The following is a 22,615-nucleotide window of genomic DNA, read 5'->3' as shown; positions in this document are numbered from 1 at the left end:
AAGTACAGTCTCCTACCTTGACACATGTATTTACAATACTGTACCCACCACCACCAAAATTTGGTTCCCATCCACCACCATCTAATTAAGCCCTTTACCCACTCCTGCCACCCCTCATCCCATCCCCTCTGCTAACACCATCCCAGTCTAAGGGTTTTATTTTTTTCTGGTGTGTTTATTTGCCTTATTTATTTCAAAATATATAAAAAAATCTATATTGTTTTATTTTCATGAGAGAGAGAAACACACACATAAAGAAGCCAGAACACTATTTAGCTCTGACATATAGTAGTGTATGTGGGGGGATTAAACCTGGGACCTCTGGGGCCTAAGGCATCTAAGTCTGGTGCACTATCACTGATGTCTGGACCTACTTTGGTTCGTTTTTTTTTTTTCCTCCAGGGTTATTGCTGGGGTTCGCTGCCTGCACTACGAATCCACTGCTCCCGGAGGCTGTTTTTTCCCCTTTTGTTGCCCTTGTTTTATCATTGTTTTGGTTATTATTGTTGTTGTTATTGATGTCATTGTTATTGGATAGGACAGAGAAATTGAGAGGGGAGGGGAAGACAGACAGGGGGAGAGAAAGACACCTGCAGACCTGCTTCACTGCCTATGAAGCAAACCTCCTGCAGGTGGGGAGCTGGGGGCTCTAACTGGGATCCCTATGCCGGTCCTTTGCGCCATGTGCACTTAACCTGCTGCACTGCTGCCTGACCCCCCCTACTTTGTTTCTTTAAAAAGTATTTTATTTTTTTATTTGATAGAGACAGAGAAATTGATGGGGGAGGGGAGAGAGAGACCTGCAGTACTGCTTCACTGCTTGAGAAGCTCCCCCCTTTCAGGTGGGAACCCAGGTCCTTGGAAAATAGTAACAGGGAAGACAGATACCACAGCATGTAAGCTTCTTCCAACTCACTGGAAGGGCTGAGCTTGAACCTGGATTGCTCAAATGGCAAGGTAGGTGTACTCTCTACGAGAGCTATTTTTCTGGCCAATATCTTGACTGTTGTGAATGATGCTGCAGTGGACATAGTAGGAGAAGAAAGACATCTTTTCAAAGTAGTGTTCTTTGAATAAATACAGAGGAGTTGCTGGATCATATAGTAGTTCTATTTGTAACTTGTTGAGGAATCTTGTTTTCCATAATGGCTACACTAATTTACATTCCCACTAATAGCATCTATGGGTTTCTTTAAGTAGACACACCTTAGATTAGAGACACAAATATATGGGCTGAAAGTGAAAGGATACATGATGCAAGTAATAATCAGAAAAGAGCAGATGTGGCTGTAATAATATTAGATAGAAATATACTGAATCAAAAAGATTATGAGACAAAGTGCAGGCATGCTATACCAGATTGTGTTCAGTGAAGCTTGAAGATAGAAAATTATAAATCTTTACACACATAATAAGCTAATATTTATATATGAGGCAGAAATGGGCAGAACTGAAGGCAGGTATAGTTCTATAGTAGTATTGTAATAGGAGACTTAATTACACTCACCAGGGCAACCAGACAGACAATAAGTAGCTAGAGGGCCTGAACAGCATAATGAACTGATTAGAGCTAGCAGACAGATGAAGACACTTCACCTGAAGACAGCAGAATACACATATTCTCAGGTGCACATGGGACACTCTTCAGGACTTGTGCAGGAAGCCACAGATTAAGTCTTAAGAACTAAAAAAAAAAGTATGTGTCATAGTAAGTATATACTGCAACCTCCCAGGATGAAGTAACAGCAGAACATTGGAAAATTCATAAATTGGTGGAAATTGAACAACACATTAAAATTTTTAAAAATTTTTTATTGGGGAATTAATGTTTTACATTCGACAGTAAATACAATAGTGTGTACATGCATAACATTTCTCAGTTTTCCATATAAAAATACTAGATCCTCTGTCATCCTTTTTGGACCTGTATTCTCCCCCGCCACCCACGCTAGAGTCTTTTACTTTGGTGTAATACGTCAACCCCATTTCGGTTCTACTTGTGTTTTCTCTTCTGATCTTGTTTTTCAACTTCTGCCTGAGAGTGAGATCATTCCATATTCATCCTTCTGTTTCTGACTTATTTCACTTAACATGATTTTCGTATGCTCCATCCAAGATAAGCTGGAAACGGTGAAGTCACCATTTTTAATAGCTGAGTAATATTCCATTGTGTATATATACCACAACTTGCTCAACCACTCATCTGTTTAAACAGCACATTTTAACAACCAACCAAACAAGGAATCAAAAGGGAAACTAGAAAACACCTGGAGATGAATGAAAACAAAAGTATAGGCCTGGGAGGTCGCACAGTGGATATAACAATGAACTCTTGAGCACGAAGTCCTGAGTTCAATCCCTGGCATCGCACAGTTTCTCTCTTTTTCATAAATAAATAAACAAATCTTAAAAGAGAAAACAAAACACAACATAATTATATGTATGGAATGCAGCAAAAGCAGTGTTAGTGGGGGAAATGTATGTCTGTATATGCTTACATTAAAAAGCAAAAATGATCTCAGACCAATGGACTAGCTTTATAACTTAAGGAACTAGAAAGAGAGGAAACTAAAACTAAAATTAATAGGAGGGAAGAAGTGATAAAAGTTAGAGCTGGGAGTTGGGCAGTAGCGCAACGGGTTAAGGGCACATGGCGTGAAGCGCAAGGACTGGCATAATGATCCCGGTTCCAAGCACCTGCTCCCCAGGAGGGGTGCTTCACAGGCGGTGAAGCAGGTTTGCAGGTGTCTATCTTTCTCTCCCTCTCTGTCTTCCCCTCCTCTCTCCATTTCTCTCTGTCCTATCCAACAACGACGACATCAATCATAACTACAACAATAAAACAAGGGCAACAAAAAAACCTTAAAAAAAAAAAAAGTGCTGAGCTAAGATGAACAGAGACTAAAAAAAAACAATACAGCAAATCAATAAAGGATAACACTTTTCTTTGAAAAGTTTTATTTGGTGAGGAGAGGGGGAAATAGTACAGTTTTATATAAATATATAAGTGGTTTGTATTGCAGATGTTCATCAGCAAAACCAGAAGCCAAAGATGAGCAGTGCTCTGGAATAAAAATACACAATTAGCAAACATGGTTTGATTAAGAAAAAAAGAAGATGAACATTACTAAAATCAGAATGAAAAGTGGGACAGGGCTACTGATTTAATGGATAATCATAGCAATACTATAAATAACTGCACACCAGCAAATTGGACCAGTAAATAAAATTAACACATTTCTTGAAGCAAGTATACCAAGACTGAAACAGAAGTAATAGATTTACACACATTAAACATTTTTCCTTTCTTTTTAAAATATTGAGGCTTTTGTACTTTTTTTTTTTTTACTATAGGCATGCAACATTTTTCTTCTAGATTTCAATACTGCAGCATTTTATAAATTCTGTTATTATTATTATTTTCAGATTAAAAACTATTCCTTATTTCATGGAATTTCAAAACTGATTTAGAGAATATTTAAAAGACTTAAAAACTACCCTGATGGCTGGGGAGGTAGAACAACAGCAGAGCCCAAGAGTTTCATGTGCAAGGATCCAAGTTCAGTTCCCGGCATTGCATGTGCCAGAGGGATGTTCTAGTTCTATGTTTCACATAATAAATAAGTAAACAAAATTAAAAAATTGCTATGAGGTAGTACACTTTGATTCTACTGGTGATATTTATGTGTTTTTAATTTGCTGATTGGTTCTCTAGCCTATAGAAATTCTGTTAACTTGCTTGAAGGCTGGAGTACCAACAGTAGAGATGGAGGTTGGTGGAAAGCAGCTTAGAGGCCAGACTAGAGGCCAGAGTCCTGAACTGGACACCTGACACAATGTATTTTGCTGTCTAGTACAGTGCTCCTTCTCCCTCTCTCCCTCCTCCTTATTTTGTTTTATGTAGACAGAGAAAGAGAGAATGGAAGAGATCAAAGCACTGAAACTTCCTTCAATGTAGTGGGGACCTGGATTGAACATGGCAAAGCAGCTAACTATTTCAGTGAGCTATTTTACTGGCTCACTTATTTCATTTATTTATTTTCAGAGCACTGCTTAACTCTGGCTTATAGTGGTTCTGGGGACTGAATCTGAGACTTTTGGTGCCTCAGGCATGAAAGACTTTATGCATAACCATTATACTATCTCCTCTGCCCTGCTAAATGTTGCTTTTTTGTTTTTTAATTAATTATTTTTATTATTTACTTATTCCCTTTTGTTGCCCTTATTGTATTCCTTGTTTTATTGTTGTTGTTATTGATGTCATCATTGTAGGATAGGACAGAGAGAAATGGAGAGAGGAGGGGAAGGCAGAGAGGGGGAGAGAAAGACAGACACCTGCAGACCTGCTTCACTGCTTGTGAAGCGACTCCCCTGCAGGTGGGGAGCTGGGGGCTCAAACCAGGATCTTTACTCTGGTTCTTGCGCTTTGCACCACGTGCGCTTAACTGCTGCGCTACCACCTGACTTACTAAAATTTGTTTTTAAACACCAGAATGGTGATCATTTTAAACTGAGCAGAGCACACAGCTAAGTCTAGAGGGTCTAGCATCACTGGGACTGCATTTCCAGGCAGTCAAGGCTGTTCCCTCTCTTCCTCTCTCCAGTCAGGCTCTGGTCTCCCTGTTCCCATTGCTCCCTTTGCATTTTACAGACTCCCTGGGAGGGTCCTGGGCCTGTGCTCCTGTCTTTAGCACCTGCTGGGACAGCTTCTCCTGCAGAGTTGTTTTCTTCCTTCTGAAGGAGCTCCATTTGCTTGCGGTCCTTGTCCCTTCTCTTCAGTGTCCTTATCCTGCTAGGTTGCTTCTTTCTGCATCAACGTCTTTCCATGTCTACTGCTTCTCACTATTTAAACACACATGAAGATCAGAGATGTGGCTCTGTGATGGAGTTCTTACTTTGCATGCTAGAGGACCTGAGCTCGATACCCTATAGTGCATAAAATGGTGGAGTAGTGCTCTGGTCTCAGTAGCTCTTGGAATAAGAACTATGTAAACATACATGTGATTCATATTTGAGAACACTCTGGCAGTTCCTACATGACTTCCAGTCTTTAATCACCAAGACTGTCTTATTTACAGTGTCCACTGTATGGCAGGAGCCAGTGATTGTTTTTTTCAGTAAAGGAACTACTGAATGGATGAATGCTGGTGTAACAATGACTGAATGCTAACATCTGTTTGCTACTTTAGTACTGTTTGGTTTGCTGTTGGCTTAAAATCATTTTCACACTGAGATCTATTAGTGTTCTTGCTTCGAGTTCAAGATGTGATCATTGCTTTCGAGTTCAATTCTGAAAGAGAAATCCTTACTGTATCCTAAGAAATATACTGGGGGTGGGGGAGGAGAGCAATTGGGTTTTGTACATAGATGTCACAATTGCAGGAAAACCTCTCTGTGAACCCACCATGACCCCAGAGGTTGCATCTTCATCAGAATCTAGATCTAGATCCAGACCCATGGGCTTGGCAGGTCTGCAGTGGGAAGGGGGATGTTTGTAGTGGGGACAGAGCTCTGTCAGCCTCCAGTGCCCAACTTACAAAGTGTGCAGATTCTGACTTCTGTGATTTCACAGGGGTTAGGTGAAGTCTCTGTGGCCTTCTCGCTCCCCATCCTCACCCTCCATTACCAGTGGTTTGAAATATTCAATACTGAGTTGATTATATTAACAAAGTATTACCTAAGTTAAAATTTATTTCTAGAGTACACTAACCTTGTGCTTTGAACTTGTAAACTTTATGGGGCTGTGTGGTGGTGTAACTGGTAAACTTGTATACTTTATTTATTTTTTATTGCCACCAGGCTTATTGATGGGCCTTGCTGCCTGCACTGAGAATCCACTGCTCCCAGCTGTCACTTTCTTTTCTTTCTCTCTCTCTTTTTCTTTTTTTATTATTTATTTATTTTTTATATAGGACAGAGAAATTGAGAGGGGAAGAAGAGAGGGAGAAAGACCTGAAGATCATTTACACTACTTGTGAAGCATTCCCTCTGCAGGTGGGGAGGGGGGCTGGAACCTGAGCCTTATACATAGTAAAGTATGCACTCAGCTGGGTGTGCCACTGCCAGGAGCCCCTGCCCCATTTTAATGTGGCATTGGATAACAAACTCAAGACTTTACTCATGACACAACTAAGCAACCACTCTGGTCCAATACTTTAGTATATCTTTCCCTTCCTCTTTCTCTCTTTTATTCTTTCTTTCTCTCTACCCCCCTCCTCCTCCTTGGCATGCTGGGGCTTCTACTGCTTCAGGTAGAGCCTTTTCTTTCTTTTTAAAATTTAAGATAGAGACAGAGCTGGAGAAGAAAACAGCAGGAGAGATCACAGCACCTGTCATTCATGGTGCTCCCATGTAGTGCCAGATGCTAGAGCCCAGGTCCTCCCCCCACACAATAAAGTGTCTACTCTAGTGCTATCTTCTGCCTCTTATTATTATTGTTGTTGCTGCCTTTTTTTTTGAGAGAGAGGTAGAAAGGAAGGGGTGGAGGGAGACATCAAAGCACTCACCATCCACAGAGTTCCCAGTGGTGCTTCCATGTGGTGCTAGGGCTCAAACTCAGGGCACTGTGTATGGGAAGGTGTCTGCATTGCTGGGTGAGTTATCTTCTAGCCTCAGTCTGGTTTTTAAGTTTCTGACCATGTGCTTATTTTCCTATTAAACTATTTCATAGCCTTTAAAGTAGGAAAAATTAGCTGTAGGCTAAATTATGTCCTGATCTCTTAGTCTGAGATAAGACGTCTATCTCCAAGGAGAGAGCTAACAGGCAGGATAGGATACTGATTGGTGGAGTTTGCCACAGGACACAGATAAGTGAATTTCAAAGGCCTCCTGTCACACTCAAACCACTTGGGTGGGTGGGGGTGTGGTGTGTGTGGGTGGTGGTGGGGGAATTAGGGCCCCAGTCCTTGAACCCTGGTGCCTGGACAACAGAGGATCTGCAGGGTCACCCTGACTGTGATCCCCCTGCCCCATGGGGCTTCTGGATGCCAGCCTGTCTGGCCATTGCTGCAATCACCTGGGCATCTGATCCCTCAGAAGGCAGCCCATACCCCCACCCACATTCCACTGAGCCTCTGGGCCCCCTTCACTGTCTGTCAATAACAGGGTCATGCATTCGGCAAGAGCCTTCCACCCCCTGCCCCTTACTGGGCTTGCTTTAGGATTTACATGATCGCAGACGCACTAATTTATATTTGTCAAACATTTCTTGGTCACATGCCTCAAGGGCCACCCCTTGCCCCTTTCCTGCAGCTAGTCCCATGGTCATTCCATCCCACCCACAGTCTGTTCTCCAGTCCCCGTGACTGTGACAGATTACAAAGATTGGGAGGCATTTTCTGACCTTCCTGGAAGAGGAGCTGATGTGAGCTCTGGGTTTCAGAGGCCCCACAGGGCTGATTCCCAGAGTCCCCTGGGTGAGCAGGAGCAAGGCTGAGTGACACTTTTCGGGAAGGAACAGGAAAATGAACCTTGCTCCTGTTGAGATTTTGGTTTCTCCTTCACGTGCACTGTCCACACGCTGGGACATCTGAATAGAGCGGGGAAGGCGCGGAGCCGGCTCCTAGGCCACCACAAGATCGCCTGAGTTTTGCAAATGCCGGGAGCTGGAAGCGCGCCCAGAAGCGGGCCCACTCAGTCCCCGGAAACTGCTCAGTGAGCTCTGGGGGTTGGATGATTGACGGGAGGGCGGGGAGAGGCCCTGCAGGCCCCGCCCACCCAGAGCACCCGGATGAGGCTTCAGTTCTGCTGTGCCGAGGCCCTTGAATCCACAAAACGCCCCCAAATGGCCATGACCCTGGGTTACTGGGACATCCGCGGGGTGAGCGGGGGTTTCTCCGGGGCTAGAGGAATGGAGGCGGCAAGCGGGCCAGTGCTGTGCTGTGGACACTATTCTGTGCCACCCAGATACTTCCCCCGCCCCCCTTCAGTTCGCGGGTGGTGGGCGTCACTCACTGGGGATTCCCATCTTTCTGTTCTTTCCCAGCTGGCTCACGCCATCCGCCTGCTCCTGGAATACACAGGTTCCAACTATGTGGAAAAGATGTACACTATGGGTGATGGTAATGGCATCCTGGTCCTATTCTAACAGCTGTGTCCTGCCCCTCTGCTGCCCCCTTTACCTCCCTCCACCGGCTGGAGATGGGCTTGCTTTTCCATTGCCTTCCCACCCCCGCACTCCCAATGTGCACACGCTTGGCCTCCCCTAACTCCCAGTGAGAAGGAATTACTGGGGTGTCTGTACAGTACAGAATGGATTTCCCCCAGGACAGCCTTAAACCCCGAAAAAGCCCATTAAGGCAGATTCCAGAGCTTTCTGACTACTCCTTTGCCCACAAGCTGGAATTCGAGTCTCAGTTCAGGGGCCACTATCACGGACTCCTTTGTCACATCCTGGGACCTAAAATTGGACCCAGGAGTTGTTTTTTAAATTCACATTAAAAAATTAACTTTATTGGATAGAGACAGAAATGAAAAGGGAAAGGAGAGAAAGAGAGGGAGAGACATCTGCCGCACTGCTTCACCACTCATCAAGCTCCCTCCCTGCAGGTAGGAGTCAGGGGGCTTGAATGACTCAGGAATTTTATGTTCACCTTCTCTTCACCCCTACAGCTCCCGACTATGACAGAAGCCAGTGGCTGAATGAAAAATTCAAGCTGGGCCTGGACTTCCCCAATGTAGGTGCAGGGCTGGGTGCTGGGCAGTTGAGAGTACTTCTCCCTGCTCCCGTCTGCCAGCTGAGGGCTCTCAGGTTGCTGTGCCTTCTGCTCAGCCCTGAGCACCCTAGCTCTCTGCAGTGCCTTCCCATGATGATCTGTGCTGGGCTCAGCCACTCACTGACAGGCTCATTCAGTGTCCAGCATGGCCAGGCCCTGGGAGGCCAGGCTTCCTGTCTGTACTTGCTTAAGGAGGGGGTGCAGGGGCTCCCAGTGTCCCCAGTAATCTGGCCTGTGTTCTTTGCAGCTGCCCTACCTGATTGATGGGTCTCACAGGCTTACTCAGAGCAACGCCATCCTGTGTTACATTGCCCGCAAGCACAACCTGTGTGAGTGGGGCTGGGGACAGGGCACAGGGGGCCAGTGGGCAGTGCCTCTGGGTGGGATGTGGAGGGTGAGTCTCTGCTGTGTGACTGCAGGTGGGGAGACAGAAGAGGAGAAGATTCGAGTGGACGTTTTGGTGAATCAGGCTATGGACACTTCTAATGAGCTCGCCACAGTTTGCTACAGCCCTGACTTTGTGAGTCTCCTGGTGTTCTGGACAAGGCTTTAACAGGAGACTAGGCTACTGTGTCTCATCTTTATGATCCTGCTCATCCTCTGGACTTCTTAGACTCTAAGGAGACCTAAGGCGTAGAACAGCTTGCCTTCTAAGTAGACCTTTATAATGCCACCGTAGTGACTCTCATAATTTCAAATTGCAGCAAGTGAAAACTTGGACAAAGTTCCTGCCAATCTTGGGGGTTAGAAGCCACGTTCCCCAGGGTGGGAGGTCATTTCTTTGACAGGGTGTTTACCTTATTGGCCCCATGCCACCCCCTGAAGCACACAGGTGTCAGTAGTACCTGTGCCCCATAGATAGCATAGGACCAGTGCAGGGCTATTGGGCTGCTACTTCCTTCCGTTCAGTCTTTTAATACTCCATACTGGTTCAGAGTCTGTCCAGTTCTTCTGGCTAATTTTATATGTTCTTACACTTTAGACATTATTTCTTTGATCCTGCTTGATGGAGAATCTGCCAGACTCACAGTAGTCCTGGCACTGACCCAGGGAGGGGATTTTTTTTTTTTTTCCTCCTCCAGGGTTATTGCTGGGCTTGGTGCCTGCACCATGAATCCACCACTCCTGGAGGCCATTTCCCCCCCCCCCTTTTGTTGCCCTTGTTGTAGCTTCGTTGTGGTTATTATTATTGCCCTTGTTGACGCAATTCGTTGTTGGATAGGACAGAGAGAAATGGAGAGAGGAGGGGAAGACAGAGAAGGGGAGAGAAAGATAGACACCTGCAGACCTGCTTCACCGCCTGTGAAGCGACTCCCCTGCAGGTGGGGAGCCGGGGGCTCGAACCGGGATCCTTACGCTGGTCCCTGCGCTTTGCGCCACATGCGCTTAACCCACTGCGCCACTGCCCGACCCCCCAGGGAGGGGATTTTGGACATGAGTGGTGACAGCTGCAGGAACAATAAGGTGTTGGTTGCTCTCATGGTGGAAGTACCCAGTAGGAGTCTGGTGATCCCAGCTTTAGTCACTCTGGTTTCCCATCAGGTACAACTGGCAACATGACGTCCGTCGCTCATGGTATCTGGGGCCAGGGACAAGCCAGGGAAGCCTATCTCTGTGATCAGGGGTCTGTGTCTGAGAGTGGTGACAGCTGTTTTGTTCCTCAGGAGAAACTGAAGCCCGAGTACTTAAACAGAATTCCAGAAATGATGACATGCTACTCAGAGTTTCTGGGGAAGAGGCCGTGGTTTGCAGGGGACAAGGTACAAGGAGAGGTTTTGTGGGTGGGAGTGTCATGTACTCATCCTGGACTGGAGTGAGGTGCTATCCGTGCTGTCTGTGTCTGCAGCTCACCTTTGTGGATTTCCTGGCCTATGACATTCTTGACCTGCACCGCATATTTGAACCCACATGCCTGGATGCCTTCTGGAACCTCAGGGACTTCATCACTCGAGTAGAGGTGATCTTGAGATGCTTTACTATTTGTGTCTCACTGTTCTCCCTGGGATTTTCTTGGTTCTGGAGTCAAACAAACAAACCCAAACTAGTATTCATGGTGGAATTCCCTTTGACAGTGTATGTGCTCATAACCTTACACACACTGTGTCAATATTTACAACACCCTACATGTGAAGAGAATCAACTTCGATTTCCAGATAAGGAAACTAAGGTTGGAGTGAGAAGGAGTTTGCTTAGCTCACGAGCCTTGCACAGGCTGTGCTGAGTTCTGCTCAGTCTCTAGCCTCACTGAGGACAGTCAGTGACTTGCCCAATAGAAAGGGGCTAGGTCCTTTTCCTGCTGTTGTACATATCACAATTGTTGTTCAGCTGTGTGATGGAGCAGAATGTCCAGGAGTATATGTGCACTTGGCAGAGGTGGACATAGTGGAATTGATCGTGAGTGCCAAAGATACAACATTTTTTTTTTTTTTTTTAACCATCAGAAAGCTTTGCAAAAATCCCACCTTTGTCTGAAGCTGCCAAGACCCAAACTGGTGATGGGATCAAGTACATTTGTGGGTTCCATAAGGGAAGACACCCCCATTACCTGCCCCCCCTTTCCTTCTCCCTTCAGTTTCTCAGATTCTGTCTTGAAGATGAGGTAGTGTCATTTTATCTCATATTCACTGATATGCTCTTCTCCTGGATGTGAGGGACTATGACAGGTACAGTGAGAGACTCAAAGGAGACTGTCCATTCACTTGTCACCCTTCTGGGCTCAGTGCAGTTGGAGAGTGACAGAAACCAGACTCTGGTGGGTGTGCTGGCCATCAGAGCTCCTCAGCAGTCACCCGACTCAGCCTTCTGGAGAGAAACACAGCTGGCTGTCTTAGAGATTCTGGATCTTGAGTTGTTGTCCAGCTGATTTCCTTCACTGTCCCTTCTACCCCCCCGATCAGTCAGTGTCCTCTCTCTCAGCTGGTTCTTATCAGTTCCCGCTCTGATCCATGGTGTTAATCAGTCTTGGTGATTTTATGAGAACTGGGATGGAGAACACATGTGGGGTACATTCTGTAGCTAGCTGCAACTGGCCCTTGGAAATATCCTCTGCAAGTTACATGTACTCCCTCTTTTGGACGGGTGGTTTCAAAAACACCTGAGTGTCATTAGCTTAGTTGGCTTTACCAGGATTGGATGGGAGGTGAAATGGGCTAAGGACCAAGACCAGCTGTTTTTGTCATCTCATTCTTCATCCCTTTTTACCTCTCCTCCTTCTCAATAATGGAGTCAGAATCTCCCCCCCTTTTTTTTCTTTAAATGAGTCACTGTTTTCCTTTTTTTAAAAAAATATTTTATTCATTTATTGGATAGAGACAATTTAAGTTGGAAGGGAGAGATAAGGGAGAGAGGGATACCTGTAGCACTGCTTCACCACTCATGAAGCTTCTTCAGACTGGGGGCTTGAACTGGAGTCCTTGCACATGGTAACGTGTACACAATACCACCTGACCTCATACGCTCTTTTTCAAGAGGAAGAGTTGGAACTTGGCATGGCCTTTCAGCCTCCTGATTTATCAGTACGCATGCTGATTTTGCTGAGTCACTGGGCGTGTGTGATCTGACCCTTTCGGCAAGCAACACAGATACATTCTGAGTATAGTCTGCTCGGGTGTCACAGTGACCAATCCTGGGAAGTTTGGCAAAAAGGGAGAATGTTTGTGAGACAGAGAGGACCTGGCACAGTGGGAGGAGAGGAGGGTGCGGGAAGGGGGAGGGAGGTGGCAGAAAAAGGTAGGGAAGGGGAGAGAGCCAGTCTGCTTCAAGCCCTACCCTCTCACTGGTGTGGGGATGCGAGGCTCATAGAAAGACAGCATGTGTCTTTTTCTGAGCCAACTCAGGTAGCATTAGAAACAGTGTTCTGAAGAGGGATCACTGTGACCACAGTCTTTTAAAAATTATTTTATTTATTAATGTATGAGACAGACAGTGTATGTCTCACATGAGATAGAGCAAGAGTGAGAGAGAAACTAGAGCACCAGTCCAGCACATACAGTGTCAGGGATTATGCCAGAAACTTCGGGCACATATGTCTGATGCTTTGCCAGTTGAGCCATTTTCCCAGCCTGATCACAGTCTCCATGTCTTTTATGGCCTTTCAAAATTCTTATCCTCCCAGCAGAACATCAAACAAGCTGTATGCCTGTAGCCTCTGGTCCTGCGCTTCTTGCATGCTGTCTGTGATGCCTGTCCTTCCTAACCAGCTTCTCACACCCTCTGGGTTATCAAATGTATGGTTGGCATCCTGTAGGCAGTGTTCTACAGCTCTTTAATTCCATCTGTCTTGGTCACTGCCTTGTTGTTCACCTGTGTGTGCCTCAGTTTCCCTTCTGATCATACTGATAGTAGAGCCTTTCCCAAAAGGTTGTTGTGGATGGCCTGCCCTATCCAAATCTCTGCTGGTTCAAAATACTGTGTAGAGTCTCTGTAGCTACCAAGGCTAAGACAGGACTAATGTGAGTTACAGAAGATAAAAGAGTTTACTTAACCAGATGGGAATCCAGAAAGTGTGTCCTGTGCCCTCTCACTTTGTGGCTGCAGTGAAGAACCTTAAAGAATGCTGATTGACTGTTTCTGTGGCGGAGGGGTGTTGACATCCTGGGGAGGAGGGCAGCAGTCCTTAGTACCAAACCCCTTTCTCCCACCCCCAGGGCCTGAGCAAGATCTCTGCCTACATGAAGTCCAGCCGCTTCCTCGCAGGCCCTCTGTACACGAAGATCGCTGTGTGGGGTGGCAAGTAGAAGGAGGCTGGGTGATGCCAGCCAGGGGCCTATGGGTGCTTGCTGCCGCCAGCCTCCTGTACTTCTAGAGCCACCTCTCAGATGTTTATTCCTTGTTTTGTTTTCCCACTTCCCCTCATTCAGGCCTTATTAGGCCCCTTACTCTACCTGAATTTATTCGCCTAGGCATTTCAAGTTCTACACATTTCAATCAGAAGTCACCCTTGACTTTGCTGTTACTTGTTTTGAAGTGCTTTCTGGGCCCCCTGCCCACATCTCATCCTGACCTCCGGCCCTGCCCTGAACGCCAGGACTGGCCTGTGTGTGGGCCCTGCTCCACAAGTGGTCCCTGAATAGCTCTGCCTGATCCCCAGTAAAGCCTTTGTCACACCTGCTGTGTCCTGTCATTATTCCTCTTGGTCACCTGGATTCCAGCTGCCCCTGTGCTCTGGGGACTGACTGGTGGCACTGGCCCTGGGTGGAGCATGGGGATGCGTGTGGTAGGAAGGAGACTGAGACTCTGGTTTCTCTCTGACAGCTGAGTGCAGAGTCCTCCTCAGGCTCCATGCAGAAGGAGGCATCTCTGTGGCCTGTGTCTCTCCTTCCCTCCCTCCCTCCAGCCTGAGGCTGCATGGCTGTGCAGGGCTGTGTGACTCAGTGAGTTGGGCCAGCATGGGGGGTCTCCCAGTGGAGAAGCCAGGGTCCTTTCCCCTCTAAGCTGTGGGGTTTATCCCAGCTGTGAGGTGGAGCCTGTGTCTGCTCCTTGTCAGGAGTCTCCATGTTCCTCTCAGATGCAGCATAGCTGCCACCTACAGCTTGCTTCTGGGTTATTTTCTCATTTCCCTGGGAAAAATATTTTTAGCCCTGCATTTCTGAAACAAACACCCTAGTATGCCCTGAAGGAATTCTTTTGTGGATGAGGTCAGGGCTGGAATTCTTGGCCCTTTGATGGAGTCACTCGCAGCTTCTAGAACCCAGCTCTGCTGGTGACAGGTGTGATGCAGCCTGGATGGCCCCCTTCTAGAAGGCCCACATCTAACACATGAAGTGCTCTGGTCTCTCTCTGCCCTTTTGCAGTGTGCACATCCAGAGTCTAGTGGGCTGTAGGGGCTAAGAGTCCCAGTTCTTGCAGTTCCAGGAGCAGGTCAGCACAGGCTTCTCCATGTTGTGTGAGCAGGCACCCCTCCCCCCAGCTACATGAGACTTCTGGGGTAGCTGTCACCCTCACAAAGGGGAGTGACCACTTAGGAGAATTTCTGTAACTCTGGAATCCCTCTTCTGTGCTTCTAGAATTGCAGGGAATATACAGATCTGGTTTCAGGTGAGACTCCAGGAAGATTATATTACACAAGAGATTGGCTTGTCACCCATGTGCCACCTGAGCCTCCCAGAGCCCGTGGGAATTCTATTTTCCAGGTGTGAGATTGATGGCTGTGTAGCAGAAGAAGGTGGGGGCGGGGAGATTTTGCTTTTTTAGGACTTAGTCTTGTCTTCCAAGCTCAGTGCTTAATTCATTCCAACACAGCTGTGGTACGAAAGGTTCTGAGGGAACCACGGAATCTTGGAGATAGGCCTTAGCACAGGTAGCTGTCAGCCTGTAGGGCCCTAATCAGAGGGCTTGCTGCATGTGGGTGGGTGGAGGCTGTGAATGCAACCCTAGCAGCTCTAGAGCTGGGGTCAGCTTGCTGCAGTTGCCTCTTCCTGGGGTGGTGATGGCAGGTCCAGAAATCTCATCCAGAGCTCACATCCACTCCTAGACAGAAGATAATTATAATTCCAGGGATGGGGTGTGTGGGGGGGTGGCACACATTACAGTGTGCAAGGACTCGGGTTCAAGCCTGTGATCCCCAACTGCAATGGGGAGGCTTCCTAAGTGGTGAAATAGCACTGACAGTGTCTCCCCTTCTTGATCTCCCCTTTCTCTGTCTCTATTCAATCAATCAGTCAATCAGTCAACAAATATTTAAAAATTCAGATTCCAGCTAAGGCCCCTTGATTCTGAGCAGGAGCAGTGGCACCATAGCCATGACTTTGGGTCACTGGGACACAGATGGATGAGGTGAGCAGTGGGTTATCTGGGTAGCTGGGGTAGAACAGCCAAGGACCTGCTCTACCAGGCTTCTTTTTCTGCCTTTCTGTCTCTGTCTCTCTCTCTCTAGCATGAAAGGAAAAGAAGAGGGAAGAGCAGAGGAGAGGATGCCTCCACTATCCATGTGGTGGCAACCTGTTCTTGCCTATACTGCTGTTATGTGGTGCTAGGGTTTGAACTAAGAGCCTACGCACACCCACATCTTAGCCAAAACTGAAACCAGACTCTCTTCCCAGCTCCTCAGACTCTAGGAACTTACTCTTCAGAGTTTGCTAGAACCCAGTCCCATGACACCCTTTACCCTACTGAGGAGTGTGCGGTGAACAGAATTCTTGAGGCTTGTAGCTTGAGATGTATATGTAGATCATTTGTAAGTAGAGAAAGTCACACTGTTGGAATCCCTGACCCCAAATATCTGACCTCTGGTTATTTTTCCCAGCTAACTCACTCCATCTGCCAGACTGAGCAATGAGGGAAAGATAAACCTTGCCCTGGCCCCCTCCATCAGCTGAACCAGGAGCCTTGCTGTCCCAAGACATCTACAAGGCTATAGCTAGGTTTTCCAAGGCAGAAAAGAAATTTCCTGGAAGTAAGACTGGACTAATAGAGACTTCATTTCCTCTTTTCCTCTGCAGCTCCTAACTATGACAGAAGCCAGTGGCTAACTGAAAAGTTCAAGCTGGGCCTAGACTTCCCCAATGTAGGTGCAGGGCTGGGTGCTGGGCAAGTGAGGGCACCTCTTCCTGTTCCCCTCTGCCACTTGAGGGCTCTCAGGCTGCAGTGCCTTCTTTTTTTTTTGGTCCTGCTCTTCGAGTCCTCCAACTTAATGTTTTTTTATTTTTTTATTTTTTATTTAAGAAAGGATTAATTAACAAAACCATAGGGTAGGAGGGGTACAACTCCACACAATTCCCACCGCCCAATCTCCATATCCCACCCCCTCCCCCAATAGCTTTCCCATTCTCTATCCCTCTGGGAGCATGGACCCAGGGTCATTGTGGGTTGCAGAAGGTAGAAGGTCTGGCTTCTGTAATTGCTTCCCCGCTGAACATGGGCGTTGACTGGTCGGTCCATACTCCCAGTCCTGCAGTGCCTTCTGCTCAGCCCTGAGCATCCTGGCTCTCTGCACTGCCTTCCCATGATGCTCTGTGCTGGGTTTAGTCATTCACTGATAGGTTCACTCAGTGCCCAGAATGGCCAGGCCCTGAGTGGCCAGCCTTTTTGCCTATCCTTGCTCAGATACGGGTTCCAGGGGTGCCTGGGGTCCCCACTGAGCCAACCTATGGTCTTTGCAGTTGCCCTACTTGATTGATGCGTCTCACAGGCTTACACAAGGCAAAAGCATCCTGCGCTCCATTGCCTGCAAGCACAACCTGTATGAGTGGGGCTGGGGGTGGGGGTAGGGAGATAGGGGGCTGGGCTTGCCCTGGGCTTGTGTGGGAAGGCAAATCCCTGCTGTGGCTGAGGTGGAGGGGAGAGGATCCAAATGGATGTTTTGAAGAACCAGACCAAAGACCCCTGACTGGAATTGGCCTGACCCTGCTATGGCCCTGACTTTGTAAGTCCCTCCCAGTGGGTTTTCGTTATGTTGGGGAAGGTGGACTCTTTCTTTCTATATTAGTGCTGTTTGCTATTTCAACTCCTTGAAACTACAAGTTTTCTAAGATTTCTTATGCTGCCACCAAAGCTGCCCTGATAGTTTCAGATCGTGTCAGCTGAAAACTCAGTTATCACTTATCTAAAGGTGTGTCCTTGACCCTCTAAGGTGGGCATTCATTCCTGTTGCTCTATCAGCCCTGTAATCCCAGAACTGTAGAACTGTAGCACTAAAACCTACAGGTGAACACACTCAGTGTGCAGCTGAGGGTCAACCGCAGAGTAACCACAGAGTGGTTGTGTGTCTGTTTACTCCATTAGTCTCCCCAGTTCCCCTCATCACTCTAGGAACTGCTCAAAAGCCCTTTCTCCTGTTACCCACAAGCTTGAACTACAATGTATACCCTGAGGCAATTTATTTTTCCAAATTAAGAAAGTTTAACTTAATTTTGCAGGAGGGCAATAGCAAGATACAGTGGCTTTATTCTCAGAGTCCAGCGCTTTCTGATTTTGTGGTTTTCATGTAGTGTTGGGGCTCAGACTTTAAATACCCTAGGCTGACACTCAAATGCCACTTCCCCAATCCCTGAGTCATTTTGCTTTTTTTTTCATTTTTGAGGCTTCATGCTTGCACAGTTCCTCTTTCTCCCCCTTCCCTCTTTTCTTGTCAAAGGGTAAGAGTTAGAAAGAGAGAGATAGAGAGAGGAGAGACACTACACCATTGCTCCACCACCCATGATGCTTCCCCTGTGTAGGTGGTCTCATATGGTGGCCAGGAGACTTGAACCTGGGCCCTAACACTCTGTTGGACAGGGTATCTCCCAACACCCATAAGCCATTTAATTTTATCAATTTATTTTAACTCCACTGTTCCTGGAAACCATTTCTTCATTTCCTTCCTTCCTTCCTTCCTTCCTTCCTTCCTTCCTTCTTTCCTTCCTTCCTTCCCCTCTCTTTCTTCCTTTCTCTCTATCTTACTTACACAGAGGGGAGGGGGGAGAAGGAGAGGGAGAGGGAGAGGGAGAGGGAGAGGGAGAGAGAGAGAGAGAGAGACTTTGCAGCACCACTACTACATCACTCAGGAAGCTTTCCCCTGTAGGTGGGGGCTGGGGATTTGAACCCAGGTCCTCATACATAATAATGTGTGTGCTCTACCAGGTGTGCCACCACCCAATCCCTCTACTGAGTCACTGCAGTTCCTTGACTCTGCTCAGTGTAGTCTTGTCACCCAGGAACCCAGGGCTCAAGCATTTGACCCAAGGGAGGGTGACTGAGGAAGGGCAATGGAGGACAGAAGGGCAAAGTGGTATTGATGCTTTTTTTATTGCTGTTACACAGAGGTGTGTTCAGTAGGAGCTTGATGACCACAGGTGAGTAAAATCAAAGCCTGGTCCCACTAGTTATATCACATTACAGTACGCAAGGACCCAGGTTCAAGCCCCTGGTCCCCACGGGCAGGGAGAGGGCCTCACAAGTGGCGAAGCAGTGCTGTAGGTGTTTCTCGTTGTCTTTCTCCCTCTATCTCTCTCCCTTTCCTCTCAGTTTCTCTGTCTTATGTGAGAACATCTGTCTTGTTCCTCAGGAGAAGCTGAAGCCCGAGTTCTTGGAAGAGCTTCCTGAGAAGATGAAGCAATACTCAGAGTTCCTGGGGAAGAGGCCATGGTTTGCAGGGGACAAGGTACAGGGAGAGCTTTGTGGGTGGGAGTGTTATTCACTCATCCTGGGCTGGAGGGAGGTGGCATCCATGCTGTCGGTGTCTGCAGATCACTTTTGTGGATTTCCTGGTTTATGACATCGTGGACCAGCATCGCATATTCCAGCCCAAGTGCTTGGACACCTTCCTGAACTTCAAGGACTTTCTGGCCTTTTTCTTTTCTTTTCTTTTCTTTTCTTTTCTTTTCTTTTCTTTTCTTTTCTTTTCTTTTCTTTTCTTTTCTTTTCTTTTCTTTTCTTTTCTTTTCTTTCTTTCTTTCTTTCTTTCTTTCTTTCTTTCTTTCTTTCTTTCTTTTCTTTTTTTTTTTTACCGGAGCACGGATCAGTTCTGCCTTATGGTGGTGCGGGGGATTGAACCTGTGACTTCAGAGCCTCAGGCATGACAGTCTGTTTGCAGTTATGCTATCTACCCCCACCCTCTTTTCTTTTCTTCTTTATTGGGGGGAGGTTTGATGGTTTGCAGTCAACAGTAAAATACAATAGTTTGTACATGTGTAACATTTCTCAGTTTCCCACATAAAAATTCAACCTACTCTAGGTCCTTCTTTTGCATCATGTTGCAGGACCTGAACCTTCCCCCTGACCCCAGTATCTTTTCCTTTAGTGCAATACACCAAACCCAGTCCAAGTTCTGCTTTGTGTTTTCCCTTTTGTCCTTATTTTTCAGCTTCTGTCTATGAGTGAGATCATTCCATATTCAACCTTCTCTTTCTGGCTCATCTCACTGAACTTGATTCCTTTAAGCTCTATCCAAGATGAAGTGATATTATTACATTTTTAATGTCATCTTTTATTGTTTTCCTGCTTCTGGAGCTAAAATGAAGAAATGTTAGCATTTTATTGGGTTCCTGACTTATGCATGGGTCTCTGCTTAGGATGTTATTCATTTTGTGAAATAGAATCTTTACAACATTTATTTCTTTTAATTTTAAAATGTAATGCTTTAATACAAGGATTGTTGGTGGGTGACTTGCTAAAGCAACATAGTGGTATTACATTAGTCTAAGATACTGATTTTTTTTTTTTTCCTTTTTCGACCTTAGTTTACAGTGGAGAACTCATCCCTTCCTTCCTCCTCCAGACTCTTTTGCTTTGATACAATACATCTTGTCTAGTCCACGTTTCACTTTGTTCCTTCCCTCGCTTATAGGTGAGATCATTCTGTATTTGTCCTTCTCCTTTTGGCTTATCTTGCTTAACATGCTATCTTTGTTTCATCCAAGATGACTTTATCACTTTTGACAGCTGAGTAGTATTTCATCATGTATATATACCACAATGTTTTTTAGCCACTCATTTGATGTTGGACATCTGGGTTGTGTCCAATCTGTAGTTTGCAATTACAAATTGTGTTGCTATGAACATAGGTCTACACTGCTCTCTTCTGATAAGTGTTTCTGTTTCCTTTGGGTAAATCCTTAAGAGAGGAATTGCTGGAGCATAGGGTAGGTCCATTTCTGGTGTGCTGAGAAGTCTCCAGAGTGCTTTCCACAATGGTTAGACCATTTTACACTCCTACCAGCAGTGCAGAAGTGTCCCCTTTTTACCCACATCCCCTCCAGTATTTGTTGTTTCTTTCCTTTCTGATGTATGACATTCTCAAAGCTGTAAAGTGATATATCATTGTTTTTATTTGCATTTCTCTGGTGATCAGTGACTTGGAGTACTTTCTCATGCATCTGTTGGCCCTCTGGATCCCTTTCTTGGTGAAATCTTTACGTTAAGCTTGCTGAGCTCTTTATATATTTTTGCTTATTAGTCCTTTGTCTGAGGTGTTTTGTGTAAAGGTTTTCTCCCATGCTGTAGGGTGTCTTTCTTTTGGATGTTGATAGCCTGTGCTGTGCAGAAGTTTCTCAGTGTCATGTAGTTTCTTTGGTTTCTTTTTGCTTTTTGTTTTCTTCGCTGTTGCATTTGAATCTCTGAAGGCTTTTTTGAAGCAGAGGTTGTAAAATGTCCCGCCAATGTTTTCTTCTATGTACTTCATAGTTTCTGGCCTAATATCCATGTCTTTGATCCACTTAGAGTTGAATTTTGTACTTGATGATATGTGATGGTTCAGTTTTATCCATCTGTATGTTTCAATCCAATTTTCCTAACACCATATATTGAAGAGGCTCTACTTTTGCCACTTAATGGTTTGGGACACTTTGTAAAAAATTAGTTGGCCATAGATGTGGGGTCCTATTTCTGGACCCTCAGTTTTCTTCCACTGGTCTATGTGTCTATTTTGGTTCCAGTACTTGGCATTTTATTTATTTATTTATTTATTTATTTATCTATTTATTTTTGTCTCCAGGGTTATTGCTGGGATTCACTGCCTCCACTACAAATCCACTGCTCCTGGAGGCCACCTTTTCCCTTTAGTTGCCCTTGTTATCGTTGTTGTTATTATTATTGTTGTCGTTGTTGGATAGGACAGAGAGAAATGGAGGAGAAGAAGACAGAGAGGGGGAGAGAAAGATAGACATCTGCAGACCTGCTTCACTGCTTGTGAAGCGCCCCCCCATGCAGGTGGAGAGCCAAAATCCAGTCCTTGCACTTTGTGCCATGTGCGCTTAACCTGCGACGCTACCACCTGGCCCCTGTACCAATCATTTTTATTACAGTAGTTTGTAGTATAGCTTGAGGTCCAGTAATGTAGTGTCTCCAGTATTGTTCCTTTTTCTCAAGATTGCTTTGGCAATTCTGGGGATTTTTTGAGAACCTGTACTACATTTTTTTTGCCTTCAGGGTTATTGCTGGGGCTCGGTGCCAGCACTATTAATCCACTGCTCCTGGAGGCCATTTTTTCTCCCATTTTGTTGTCCTTGTTGTTGTCGTTATTGTCATTGATGTTGTTGTTGTTGGATAAGACAGAGGAAGGGAGACAGAGGGGGAGAGAAAGATCGATACCTGCAGACCTGTTTCACTGTTTCTGAAGTGGGGTAAAGGGGAGCCGGGGGGCTCAAACCGGGATCCTTACGCCGGTCCTTGCGCTCTGCCCACATGTGCTTAACCTGCTGTGCTACCGCTCGGCCCCCCTGTACAACATTTTGATGAAAGAAGAATGTTTATTATCACTAAACACACAAGGAAGCTGAGATTGGAAAGAGCTAGTTCTTCAGCTCACAAAGCAGCACAGACTGTGCTGGGCTCCCCTCAGCCTCTGACCTCACTGGGGACAGTGTCTGTCCCTTTCCTGTGCTAAACAGAAAGGGATCAGGTCCTCTCCCAGCCTGGGTGCACAGCTTTAGGTTTGTATGTTGTGGCAGATGGGAGTGGAGACGTGGTAGGATTGATAGTTAAAGTACCTGATAGAGGTAATGTTAAGTACCTGATAGAGGTAATGTTTACTCTCCACCCCCAGAAAGCTTTGGAGCAATCCTATCCCTCTGGAGGTAGAGCTCTGATTCCTAGACAGGAGCTGCTGCTGGTATTGAGTGCATGGTGGGCTCCCTGGGGGAGGGTGCCTCTTCATGTCTTCTGTATTGGAGCTCTTTCCTTCCCTCCAGCTCCCTTCTTCCTCCAGTTCTCTAGACTTTTATTGAAGATGAAGTGTATCTCCTTCCTTCCTTCCTTCCTTCCTTCCTTCCTTCCTTCCTTCCTTTCTTTTTTTTATCTCCTCCCAGAGCACTGATAAGTTCTGGTTTATGGTTGTGTGGGAAATTGAACCTGGGACCTCAGAGCCTTAGGCAAGAAAATGTTTTGCATAACCATTATTCTGTCTCCCCCACCGTAGTGTTTTCCTTTTATTTCATAGCCACTGATCCGGCTCTGCTTGTAGGTATGAGGGATTGTGATAGGTACAG

General features: G+C 46.1%; 1 protein-coding gene across 3 annotated transcripts; it reads left to right on the top strand.

Annotated features, from left to right (window-relative positions):
• Nucleotides 1-7,349: 7,349 nt before the first annotated feature.
• On the top strand, nt 7,350-19,225 carry LOC103119120 (glutathione S-transferase Mu 4). 3 transcript variants are annotated; one of them, XM_007529370.3, is made up of 8 exons: nt 7,736-7,819; nt 7,985-8,060; nt 8,611-8,675; nt 8,962-9,043; nt 9,134-9,234; nt 10,379-10,474; nt 10,561-10,671; nt 13,361-13,819. In XM_007529370.3, exons 1-8 carry the CDS (start codon nt 7,784-7,786, stop codon nt 13,448-13,450), a joined length of 657 nt encoding a protein of 218 aa, XP_007529432.2. In that variant the 5' UTR covers nt 7,736-7,783; the 3' UTR covers nt 13,451-13,819. The 3 variants fall into 3 exon arrangements, with proteins under 3 accessions (XP_060057918.1, XP_060057917.1, XP_007529432.2); XM_060201935.1 differs by lacking the exons at nt 7,736-7,819; nt 10,561-10,671; nt 13,361-13,819 and adding exons at nt 7,350-7,653; nt 18,878-19,225; XM_060201934.1 differs by lacking the exons at nt 10,561-10,671; nt 13,361-13,819 and adding an exon at nt 18,878-19,225 and having other exon boundaries at nt 7,697-7,819.
• The last annotated feature ends 3,390 nt before the right edge of the window (nt 19,226-22,615 follow it).

Source organism: Erinaceus europaeus, chromosome 11, assembly GCF_950295315.1.
Source record: "Erinaceus europaeus chromosome 11, mEriEur2.1, whole genome shotgun sequence".
NCBI classification, from domain to species: Eukaryota; Metazoa; Chordata; class Mammalia; order Eulipotyphla; family Erinaceidae; genus Erinaceus; species Erinaceus europaeus.
Note: the sequence above shows the minus strand (reverse complement) of the source record. Positions and strands in the feature narration are given on the sequence as shown.